This window comes from Arvicanthis niloticus, chromosome 11 (assembly GCF_011762505.2).
Source record: "Arvicanthis niloticus isolate mArvNil1 chromosome 11, mArvNil1.pat.X, whole genome shotgun sequence".
Lineage (NCBI taxonomy): Eukaryota > Metazoa > Chordata > Mammalia > Rodentia > Muridae > Arvicanthis > Arvicanthis niloticus.
This window is the reverse complement of record NC_047668.1, coordinates 22,917,448-22,930,248: the sequence shown is the minus strand read 5'-3', so window position 1 is coordinate 22,930,248 and position 12,801 is coordinate 22,917,448. Positions and strand designations below refer to the sequence as shown.

At 39.5% G+C, this 12,801-nt stretch overlaps 1 protein-coding gene across 18 annotated transcripts in view; it reads left to right on the top strand.

Annotated features, from left to right (window-relative positions):
• The window catches only part of Nrcam (neuronal cell adhesion molecule), a 326,757-nt gene extending 319,752 nt beyond the window's left edge, over window positions 1-7,005 (top strand). For all 18 annotated transcript variants that reach the window (XM_076941918.1, XM_076941913.1, XM_076941908.1 and 15 more), the window contains one exon: window positions 6,776-7,005. In XM_076941918.1, the coding sequence (XP_076798033.1) occupies window positions 6,776-6,990 (215 nt within the window). In that variant the 3' untranslated portion in view covers window positions 6,991-7,005. The remainder of the gene's footprint in view (window positions 1-6,775) is intronic.
• The last annotated feature ends 5,796 nt before the right edge of the window (window positions 7,006-12,801 follow it).

Sequence of the window (12,801 nt, the reverse complement as noted above, 5' to 3'; positions counted from 1 at the left end):
TGGAATAGGATATGGAAATGTAACCAGAATAAGTACTTTCATCCCCATCTTGGGTTTAGTCATGGCATTATTGTGTTTTACCACAGCAATAGTAACCCTAACTAAGACATTATATACCATTCCTTAATGATTTAATTTCTAATACTCAGTTTTATATATCTTGGAAATGTTGTCTAGTTTCATTATAAAATCACAGAAATAGAATCTAAAATAGCATTGTGGCTAGAGACAGATCTGAATTTTCTCTCCTACTATGTTGTGAACTATGAAAACAATGTAATTTATATGAATAGTTATTTTGCCCACATAGATGTCTGTGCACCATGTGTGTGCAGCCCACAGAGGCCAAAAGAAGGCCCTGGTTCTCATGGAACTGAAATTTCAGAAAGTTGTGCGCTGGCGTGTGGGTGCTTTGAACTCTGGTCCTTTAGAAGAGCAGTAAGTATTTTCAGCCACTGAACCATCACTCTAGCGATTTTGCTGTGAACTTTAATCAAGCTGTTTAGTTTTTCTCCTAAAAAAAAAAGATGTTAAATTTTCAGCAAAGTGCTTGTCTATGAAGACTGGAGCATATTTAAGTTTTTTATTTAAAAAAGAATTTTTTTTTACAAACTCAATATTTAAGCCAAACTGAAATTAAAATGTTTGTTAACCGGAATTTCACTTGATTTTTCTAAACAGTGAATAAAGCTGAGAGTCTTTTGGAAGCCATTGGTTCATCATCCTTCTTTTTTACCCAGCTCTACTGTTGAAGCGAGAAGCACACAGTCAAAGATAGCTGTATCCATGTCTCCTACAGGACTCACCTTCCACTGGCATGCAGGGAGTTAATAGACACACCCTTGGGATTTATACTGCTATTGTGTCTCCCTCCACTAACAAAATGTGATGGAAGAATTTGGGGATTTCTAGACCCAGAACACACACACACACAAAAATCCGACAGCTTCCACTTTTGTATTCCAGACTCCAGGAGTCTGTATTCTGTATTCCAGACTCCAGAAGTCTAGCTATCTGGAAAAGGCTTCATACAAGAAGTCCAAGTTTGCCATTTGGAGAAGCTTGTGAAGGGGGAATTAGGTTCTTACCAACAACCCCACCTGGGATCCAGCTGCCAGCCAGCATCAACTTGACAACATATCTAAGTTGCCCTGGTCTGATAACACAGGGAAAGATCTGAACCAACTTTAAGTCTTGCCTAAATTTCAGAATAACACATAAGTGCTATTGCCAGAAACAAGGAAGTGATTTGTCTGCTGGCCTTTGTCTTAGGAATGTGGAGCAATAGGGATCTGAATGCAAGTCCTATGACAAATGACTTGAGGCCTAAGGGTCAGGTGACAATGTTGGATTCGAAAGGGACAGCTGAGAGACATAAAGCAGACACTGAGTGGAGGGCCTGAATCAGAAACTTGATAAAATGGAAGAATGGCACACATAGTACAAGGAGTAGATGCTGAGACAACAGTAAGGTGTGAGTGTGTGTGTGTGTGTGTGTGGGGGGGGTAGAGTACATACTCTCCCTGCTTCCTGCCCCTACCTCAAATCCTGATGAAAGATGCAAGGCCTCTCATGTATTGTTGCTTTGTTTTGGGCCCAAAGCATCCACCATTGCTGTCAGGCATTAGTTCTTCATGCACAAATAACTGGCTAGAAACCAAGATAGATGTTCAGACTAGCCTGAGAAGCAAGCTCTTCTCCAGAGGCTGACTCTGGGCAGTGATACTAGCTTCTTCTGCAGTGGCTTGACCCTTGGATTGGGCTTAGATTTGGTTTTCTTCTAACCCATTTTAATGTCATTTATGTTAAAATCTCCTGAGAAAATATCTGATAGTTTTAAATTTTGAATGTAAATTATTTGCAAAATTCTATGCAAGTGGATTGTCATTTAAAAGCATTAAGATGGTAGATTTGAGATGTGGTTAAGCCCAGAAGATTTGGTCTTTATGGTTGGAGTAAGTTGGAGTGAGTTTGTTATTTTAAGACTGAGATTTTATGAAAGGGGTCCCTATAAAATGCCAGTTTAGTCCCCCTTGACCCTGTCACCCAATGGCCTGTGATTGTTGGATTAGATGTTTAAAAGGAGCCTTTATGGTTGATCTTACTTTCCAAAATAAGTTTTCGTTCATTATGAACTATTCTCTGTGTTTTTGCAATAGCACAAACAGACTTTAACAAACAGAGAAGAGAGACACTTAGTTCATTAGTTAAAGACATGGTTTCTGTTTAAATGATTGTATCAATAGCAGGGTTGGTGGAGGTGGGGCTCAGATAGACAGACTTCCACTTCCTTGTGTGCTGAGTTCCATGTACTGTTAAAATGCAAAACCAATGTATTCCCTGCTAATAAAGCAGATTTCCATATGCTTCTCCAATGAGGAGCTTCTCCTATTTCAGAGTGGGAGGGAAAAAAGGGTTTCTTTTTTAGGAGGTTTCTTTCTTTGATGACATCTGTATTTATGATGACTTCCCTGATTGTCTGAAGAGGGAAGTAAATGGGGTAGTGAATGACTTCATATGTCTCTGTCCTTGTTAGATTCAGCTGTCAACTTGTCAACCCAATGTCTTCTGAGAGACTTTCAGCTGAGAGACTGACTAGATAAGACTGGCCAGTAGCTATGTCTGCACATACGTAGCAGATGAGCAGCTTGGTCTTCATGTAGGTCAACCAACAACTGGAACAGGAGCTGTCCCCGATCCTGTTGCCTGCCTACTTTCCTGTGGATCTTGTGCCCCTAAATGGACAACCTTGTTTGGACTCAGTGAGAGAAGATGTGCCTAGTCCCACAGCTATTTGATGTGCTTGTACAGGGGGGAGTAGGTGGGTGGGTGGGAGTGGGGTGTGTGACACCCAGAGGGTAGCTTTACCTCAAATGAGAAGGGGATGGAGAAGTTGTGCATGAGACAGTACAGGTAGAACAGGAAGGGCTGATATTAGGTTGAAAGGGAATAAATAAAAACATTTATTAAAAAAAAATCAGCGATTAGAGTTGATGCTGAGGACTGTTTCTATTGTGTCTCCCTGGCTCACTTTCCCAGCATTGTATAAATTAGAAAGCCACAATCTCTTTGAGTGCTCAAGGAAACACAGCTCATTAGAGGAGGCATTAGAACATGACTTTTCAGTTCAGTGCTTTTTGCAGTGTGAAGTTCTGCCTCCAGTCACCTAATGGGATCAGGAGAAAATGAGACATAAAATAGGTAAGTACCATAAAATAACAAATGCTGGGACGGTGAGATGAGATGTGGGCCTGGGGAAGCTCCCATGGGTTGTGGTGGAATGTAAGAAGAGTAGCTCTGTATTGGAGGTGAGGCAAGTTTGTCTAACTTGACTCCTGCTGAGGTCAGAGCCATCGTGATGCCATGGTGACAGGTAGCATGTTCCAAAGACAGATACAATAAAGTTGCATGTCACAAACACACACTCTTGACATTTAGAAAAAAAATGTTTAAAATTATACTTATTTATGTGTGTGCATGCATGTGCCACAGCATCTACATAGAGATCAGAGGACAAGTTGCACAATTTGGTTCTCTCTTTCCACCATGAGTGTTTTTTATTATGCCCTTGGAAAGAGGCGTTGTCTTACTTATTCCCTTGACTGTAAACTGGCATATGACCTTCTAGTAACTTGTACAGTGCAGCTAGAGAGTCTTGTGTGATTTCTAATGCTAAGTTAAAAAATCTGTAAAACATTTGTCTATTTTCTCTGAATGCCTGGTGCTGGGAATAGAAGTGAGGAAAACTCATTGCTATGTAATAATTCTGATTATCCTGAGACCACCATTCTGAACAACACACATGTAGCCCCTTGAATGGGGAGTCCCATCTGCCCCTAGTTTTCAAGGCTCCCACCAGTGCATTTATCCTTTAGAAATTACTCATGAAATGTTCAGGGGAGGCTACTCTATATTTTAAAAAGAGGTTTATTTAGCTTATAGTTTTGGAGTCTAAGAGCCAATATGGGACTTTTCCATCTACCTTGCTTTTGATGCAGGCCTAAGGACAAATGCTGTCATAGTAGGAATGCCTGTGGCAACAAGAGATTATGTCACTAGGCAGGAAGTCAGAAGAGTATCAGGGCTCTATTCCTATAACAACTTATTTTGTAAGAATTCACAGGTATCCCATGAGAGCAACCTAAGTTCTTTTTATGAATATCTCTCTCAGTGAGTTAAAGACCCACAGCTTTAAAAGGTTCTGCCTCATCTCGCAATATTACAACTTTGGGAACCAAGTTTCCATCTCTTGGGGGACAAACTACATGGCAACCATAAAACCTGCCTATGTGGCAGACATGTAAATGGGTCCATCTTGAACTCCATCTTGAAATAGGATATCCTATATGTTAGCTCAACATTATTTAATGATTATAGAAGATGCCTTGAACAAGGAGGAAAAACAGAAGAGCCAGGCCTGACTTAATTCTAAACTGTGTAATCTATGACATATGGTAAGATATGGTACTGGCCCATCAGATTCAGGGACAACATTTAGACTCCAGCTTCCCCTATATTTAGAACCATACCATTCAAGTCTTTCTCAGAGAGACAATATCTTTTGTTTTGTCCTGGAACATAACCAAATAATTGCATAACTATATCTTAAAAACATGTGGTTCTGAGGACTCCTGGATGTTATTCACCCCCCCAAGATGGCAGGCTTCCTTTTGAAAGTAGATATTAAATGATGATATAAGTCATGGTATAGTAAAATGAAATATCCAAATAGGAATTGACGTAATTGAAAAGAAAAACTTATAATATTCACATGGTGCTTCACTACAAGGGAAAAATCTAACTGTGGGAGAGAGATTGTATATGATAGAATATGGACTCTGAATGCTCACCTGAGAAACATAAACATTTGCCCCATTCCACAGCTATTTCATTAGCAAAGTAACCAGTCAACATATTCCTTGAGGTTTACTGAAGCCAAATGTTCCCATCTTAAATCCACTGCAGACTATGGCAGGCACATGATTCATTTTTCTGCTAGATGTCTACAACTTAACAATAGGCATAGGAAAGACTTAGGTGTGGTGGGTCCATGTGGCATACTACACTAGCAAACATAACTGCAGCCACATCTCCTAGAGCACCAGTCTTTTGCCTACATGAGGAGAATCTATAGACACTCTCTTGGGATTTACATTGCTACTGTGTCTCCTTCCACTAACAAAATGAGATGGAAGACTTTGGGGATTTCTAGACCCAGAACATGAAAAAAAAATCTGACAGCATCCACTTTTGTACTCTGGTAGACTCCAGGTTCTGGGTAAGAAGTCTAGCTACCTGGAAAAGTCTTCATACAAGAAGTCAAGTTTGCCATTTGGAGAGGCTTGTGAAAGAGAACTTAGGTTTCTAGCAACAGCCCCATCTGGGATCCACATGCCTTCCAGCACCAACTTGACGACGTGGAAAGAAAATTGTCTTACTAGATTTTCCAACTCCATCCAATGTGTCCTGATTTGACAAAACAGGCAAAGATATGAACTATCCCCAAGACATGCCTAAATAGCAGAGTAATAAATAAGTAGTATTGATGCTAGTTTGGGTTTTATTGCTGTGACCCATGGTGACCTAGTCACCATGAACAAGGCAACAATTATAAAGGAAAACATTTAATTGTGGCTGCTAAATCAGTTTCAGAGTTTTAGTCCATCATTAACATGGCAGCATCCAGGCAAACATGATGTTGGAGAAGGAGCTCCAACATAGTTCTACATAGTTCAACATAGTTCTACATCTTTATCTGCAGACTGCAGGAGACTGTGTCTCACACTGGGCATAGCTTGGGCATCTATAACCTCAAAGGCCCCTTCCACATTAACACACATCCTCCAACAAGGCCACACCTCCTAATAGTCTCACTCCCTATAGCCAAACATTCAAACACATGAGTCTATGGATCCTGTACCTATTCAAACCACAATTGACGTGGACAAGAAAGTGGCTTGCTGTAATAGCTATGAGGCTGGTCTTTGTGCTATCACTTTAAAGAAACTAGAGTTATAATTCTACTTTTCTCTTGCTTTAGTGATATCCAGGATGTTATAAATTATTAGTGTGCTGAAAAGGTTTGCTTCATCCTTTGGCATAAGTAAGCATAAGATAATGGTGGAATGGTTTTCCCATTTTTGCAACTGTCATATAACGTTCTGTCCTTTCCCCTGTGGCTCAGAGACACCATGTTCCCTAATAAGGAAACTCATGCCTCATGTGTTCACTCTCATGTCCTTCATTTTCCTGAGCCAACTATTCCTCAAAGCCTCATTGTGATAATAAAATATTACGCAATATTAAGTAAGTATTTAGTATATATAGTTCACAATATGATTTAGTTTTTAAAAGGATTCAAAATTATATACCACTATGTAATAGAAGTAGAAAATTGAAACCAGTGAAACTATTTTTGCTTTAAAATTTGATGCTAGTAAGCTCTAGAGTTAGAAAACATAGTATCTACGCTAATGTACCACAGGGACAGTAGAAAATGCCTAGGCTGCTTCTCCATAAGCTAAGAACAGGGACACCCCAGCAGTGAACTCACGGGCACATGACAAGTGGTGGGAATCTTCTCACAGTGAAGGTGGCAAAGAATGTTCAAAAGACCCAAACCATGTTTTATCTGATGCTTTATCGCAATGAATGCTTCTTCCTAGTTCTCAGCTTACAACAGTAACAAATGTTAATGACTTATCTCTTTGTCTGTGCATGTCTGTATGTATATCCACGTGTATTCACACATATATAAGTGCTCGTGTTTCAACAGAAAGCAGACCTGGTAATGAGCAGAGATGGAAACTTTGTGGACAAGAAATGGAAGCAAGAACTATGGGAATCTCATCAACCAACAGGAACTGGAGGAGAACTCTGGATCTCAACCAGGAGAAGAATGCTCTGTGCCTCATGACCTCTGCAACTCCACCTGTCCTACAAACTACACAGGTCATAGTTATGAATCTGGAAGGAAGTTTCAAAGATTAAAATTAGTTATTTTGTGGTGCTGAGAAAAAAATTTTCTTCTTCAGTTTTTTGTATTATTTATTTCTGCTATATAAGGATTATTTTTGAGATGAGAGATGTTACATTTAAAAAAATATATACAGTTATTCAGAGCCTCCTCAGCTTTAGCTATAAAGTTAGAATTTCCAAAGAATTTCAACATTACATGTAGTGTTAATATATAATGAATAATAGTGGCAAATGGGTGCGGGCACATGTACATGTCAGCAGAGGATGCTTAAAGACTGTAATTCTATCAGACAAATGAGTATACTTTTAATAAGAGGAAGGCAGTATGATCGGGTCTATGCATTGGCAGTATCTGCCCTTTAGCTTAAAAATATGAATAATCTCTTAACCTAGAGGATAACTGAATTTCACTGAAGAGATTTGAGGAATATAGAGCTTGTCAGAACTCTACAGACTCACCAGGGTAATTCTGACTGTGTTTGGAACATTAATATTTCCTAGTGGGTTCTTGAAGGATCAAGATTGTTTTCTTTTGTAGTTTTTATATAATCAGGACTTCTATTCTTCTTTGTTCTTCGGTTGTAAGGTAAAAGTCCCAAATAGTTTGGGGCCCTAGATCTGTGGTATAAGGTTTATAGAAACATGGACCATTTTAATCTTCTATAGGTCCAACCCTACATTCTTCCTTCATTTTATCTTTTATTTTTTATTTATTAGTTTAAACATTTTTCATACAGTATATTTTGATCACATTATTTCTTCCCTCCAAACTCCTCCTAAATCCCCCAACCTCTGTACCCACCAAATTTTACATTTTTCTTTTTCCAAAATCAAAAGAAATAATGAAAACCTTCAGAAAGATAAAAATTACTAAACCAAACCAAAAAACCAAAACAAAACAACAATAAAAACAAAAACCAAACCAAAACAAAAATCGTGAAGTCTGTTTTGTGTCGGCCAGCTGTTCCTGAGCATGGGGCCTGCCCTGGGATTGTGGTTGATATACCCAGTGCCACTCTATTGCAGAAAACTGATATTTGTTCTCCCAGCAGCTATAAATCGAAAAGAGTTTGTTAGTTAGAGGTGGGACTAGGTGCTAGGATTTTGTCCATTTTGAACCTGTGCAAGTTTTGTGCACACTGCAACCATCTTTGTGAATTTATATGTCAATCATCCTGTTGTGCCTGGAGAAGATACAGGTTTTTTGGAGTTATCCCCCATCACTTTTCTCCTCCTGAATAGAGCCTTGAACCCTGGGGCAAGGTTGTTGATAAAGACATCACATTTAAAGCTGAGTACAATAAAATCTCTCACTCTTTGTACATTGTCCACACTCTAGAACAAATCCTGACAAAGGAAAATAGACAATAATAATGAATAAGTGCTCCCACTATTCAGTGTTTACACTGTGGCACGCCCTGTTCTAAGTATTAAACTCTACTCTAAGAATTACAGGTGTCCTTAGAATAGGAACTTGAGGCAGGTCCATATTACCACCATCTTAAAGACTTCAAAAGCTGAGTCACAGAGTCATTAAACAATTCGCCCAAGGTCTCACAAATGGTCAGTTTTGAAACCAGATGGTGAATATATTCTTACTGCTCTGCTCAATAAATGGAGGGAGAAATAAAGAAATAAAAGAAACAGAAGGAGAAAAGCTAGTCATTTCTCTTAAGTGTTCTTTCTTTTTCTTCTTTGAAGAGGGGATGCGTAAGAAGTCAATAATTCCCTGTGAATTCACTTTTCAAGGAGTCCCTTGAAAGTGAGTAACTATTTGTCTCTGTGTTAATCACATGTGTAAAAATTGTACTCTGGTACCCACATCTTAATTTTTCACATTAGATGGGTCATTTGGGGTCTACTGTATGTACGCTCAGCTTCTTAGAAATGTTTTCCATAGAGGTTTCTCCAATCCTGAAACACAAGGGGGCAGTATTTCAACAGGTCTGAGACTTTGGACACATAAAGTAGGCTTCCAGTGATTTCTGCAGGGGGAAAAAAAAATCTTGTTGGACTGATTATTTCAGCTCGAGAATTTTAGAGTCCAGGGAAGGATGCATTTTAATGACTCCAGGGAACAGATCAAACTAAACGCATTATCCAGGATTTTCTTCCCTAGCCTCTTTTCACCTGCCTTTGCCGAGCTTCTGTCGGCTGCATGGATTTTGCCCCATGCCTTAAATCACTCTCTTTGCTGGAGAACCAAGGGCCAGAAAAAAACCACAGCAGCTTGTTTTGGTGCAGATTTTACAAGGTCACCTTCCGGTAGGATGAATTTATGGGATGTTGAAAGTCGTGTGTCCAGCCAGCTCATTTGCTGCTGGACAGATGGACCACTGAAGCAGAAAACAAACTCCCATGTGGGGGCTACCATATCCTGGTGGTCTACTGGGGGTGACACATTAATCTATTCACTTTACCTATGTGATCTCTGATCTTACCCAAAACCTTGCAAAAAAAAAAAAAAAAAAAAAAAAAAAAGTACTGTTAATTTTGCAAAGGAAGAAACAAACAGACAGTGGGTAAAAATGCGCTCAAGGTCATAGAACTAGAAGTGTAAAGTTGAAACACCAGACATTACAGTCTGAGTTTGGAATATACATGGCATCTACATAAAGTCTGCATCTCTTATGCAAGCATTTGGCTCAAGGCACTAGTCCACAGCATCGGGTTGACACATTGACTTTTTCAGTCAGGTGATGGGCTGGAAGCTGGGTCAGCTTCCTTATGTCCTTTGATGGAAACTTTGAAATTCTACCCATTCTCTAGTCCTCAGTGTTCCTGGGATGACCTGGTCTTAGCACTGCAGAGATTAGGTTAAAGTTATCTAATGATTCTGTCACTCTTAGAGTTACTTGAAATATTCTGATGCTCATTGTAAAAACAAAAGGAATGCTGCTGCCTCACTTTTTTTTTTTTTTTTAGTTTCTTTAAAAAAAGTTTTTATTGATTCTTTCTAAATTTCATATCATGCCTTCCAATCCCACTCATCCCCCCTTCTTTTGGGTTTGCCCTTTCCCTTGTAATCTCCCCCAAAAAAAGAAAAGAAAAAGAAACAAAACAACCCCTGACACATCTCATTGTGGAAGCTGTAGTGTGTTACAATGTGTCCCACAGTGTACCCTTTTGTTCAGACTTCTTTGCTTGCAGATGTTCATTGCAATGAGTCATGGGTATAGTACATGCATACCCACACTACTAGGATGAACTCTCCAGTACTGCCCTGGCTAGCTCGCTCAGTGACTCAGGTGGCAAGGAGCAGGGATAACTCTCCTGTTCTCAAGGCCAGCTCACCCATACCCAAGCAACCTCAATCAGCTCTGCTGTGCAGCCCAGGTGATCTGCACAGCCCAGCCAGCTCCTGACTGCCACAAAGGGTGAGGGACAGGGAGGACATATCTCCTGTGCTTATGTTATCTCACTGCTGCCTTGCTTTTTCCCAGGAGTGGTTTCTGCCTAGTTTTGTGTTAAAACACTTACAGAAACTTACAAGTGAGAGTTATAATTATCTTCTTAGCTTTATTCTTTCAGATAAGAGACAGAAATGATTTTTAAAGGCACAATGAACCAATCAATCAGAACAAGCAGCTGTAATCTGATTTCAGAGCAATCTGCATGATAACAGCTGACTAAGGAGAAATAATTTCTTATCACAGTGGGATAACATGCAAATGAATTTAAACTTCAGCCTCTTTTCCATCACAGAATGTCACAAAAGTCAAACAGAATGTGTTTATTAATGGGAAAGACAATGGTGTGATGTTTTCTCTTAGGTTATTTTCAAGGGGACAAAATAAATACTTCACACTGTATGGACCAAATTCAAAACTTAAAAATGTTTACCAACTGTGCACAGAAAATGATGTTTAAAAAAAGGGATCAGTTTTATTATAAGCTACTTTCAGACAGTTTTTCCTCCAGTGAGTAAAATACTGCTGCCTACCCTTCAATATAGTTTAGTTTACTCTAACCTATAAGTATTCTCTAACCAAAGCTGGACAATTTTTGTTAACCATAAAGGTGTTGAGAAAAGTGTTCTTGGAGGAAGGTTGAGCTAAGTGACCCTGAAATGTTGGATCAACTTTAAAATTCTTGTCAATTAATAACATTAGTGGTGGTTGCCTTTACTCCTAATAAAACCCACCATATCGTTTTTATAAAGAACCCGTGATTTCTTTATGGGTATGTTCCTGGTAGGTCTACTATGCTCCAGTGGGTAATTCCACTTCTATGAGTATATGGACAGCACAAATTGAAATTCATAGGTTATTAAAGAAAGGGGCATGAAGTTAGGTGTTGATAGAGAAATGGGAGTGAGACCCAGAATGAATGAGAGGGAATGGAGAAAATTAATTTAATAAAAATACATTATATAAAGTTCTCTGAGAGTTAATAAAATACTTTTAAAAGATTGAATGTGCTGTTGAAATTTAGAACTAGCAGATTGACTTGTAGTTGTGATATTGTTGCCTTCTTTGAAGATCTATTTTTTTTTATTATTTTAAAGTTTTGTGTGTATATGTGTGTGTATGTGCGTGTGTGCGCATGCGCACACATATATGTGCATGTACCTGTGAAGGCCAGAAGATGTTGACTATCCTGAAGCTGGAAGGAAAGGCACTCATGAGCTATACAACATGGGTGCTAGGAACCAAACTCAGGTGACCTCTGGGTTATATCCCCATCCCCTTCTTTAAAAACTCCAAAAGTTGTCAGATACTGTTAAGATTAGTGAGATACTTTCTTAAGGTGTTTCTCAGCCATTCGAGTTTCCTCTGTTGAGAATTCTTTGTTTAGCTCTGTGCCCCATTTTTAATAGGGTTATATGGTTGTCTGGTGTAGTGAGCCGCTGTGGCTGCACACGTGCGTTTTTCCAACATGGCGCTGGCCACATGGTTCCCCAGCAATAAACAATCATTCTGCGCAGCTGCTAGGCAGAAAGAGCGCCAAGCCACTGGCCTATCCCGAGGCGTAATATTGGGTAGTGAGCGAACAGCCATTCAGGAGTGAATACGTCACTCTAGGGTGTATTTAAGGGACCCTCTTCCGGTTTCTTGGGTCTTTCCGCTTTATCGTGTGCAGTAGTAAAAAGTTCCTCGTGGCAGTAAACCCGACTATCGCCTCCTGTCCTTATTCGCAGGCGAAAAGGGATTTAGGGGGCGCGCGTTACAGTCTGGAGTATAATTTCTTGAGTTCTTTGTATATCTTGGATATTAGCCTTCTATCGGATGTAGGATTGGTTAGGATCTTTTCCCAATCTGTTGGTTGCCGATTTGTCTTATTGACTATGTCCTTTGCCTTACAGAAGCTTTGCAATTTGATGAGGTCCCATTTGTCAATTCTTGATCTTAGAGCATAAGCCATTGGTGTTCTGTTCAGAAACTTTTCCCCTGTGCCTAGGTATTCAAGGGTCTTTCCCACCTTCTCTTCTATTAGTTTCAGTGTATCTGGTTTTAAGTGAAGGTCTTTTATCCACTTGGATTTGAGCTTTGTACAAGGAGATATGAATGGATCAATTTGCATTCTTTTACATGTTGACCTCCAGTTGAACCAACACCATTTGCTGAAAATGCTGTTTGTTTTCCACTGGATGGTTTTAGCTCCTTTGTCAAAGATCAAGTGACCATAGGTATGTGGGCTCATTTCTGGGTCTTCAGCTCCACATCCTTAGTCATCAGGGAAATGCAAATCAAAACAACCCTGAGAAACCACCTCACACCAATCAGAATGGATAAGATCAAAAACTCAGGTGATAGTAGATGCTGGCAAGGATGTGGAGAAAGAGGAATACTCCTCCATTGTTGGTGGGATTGCAAGCTGGTA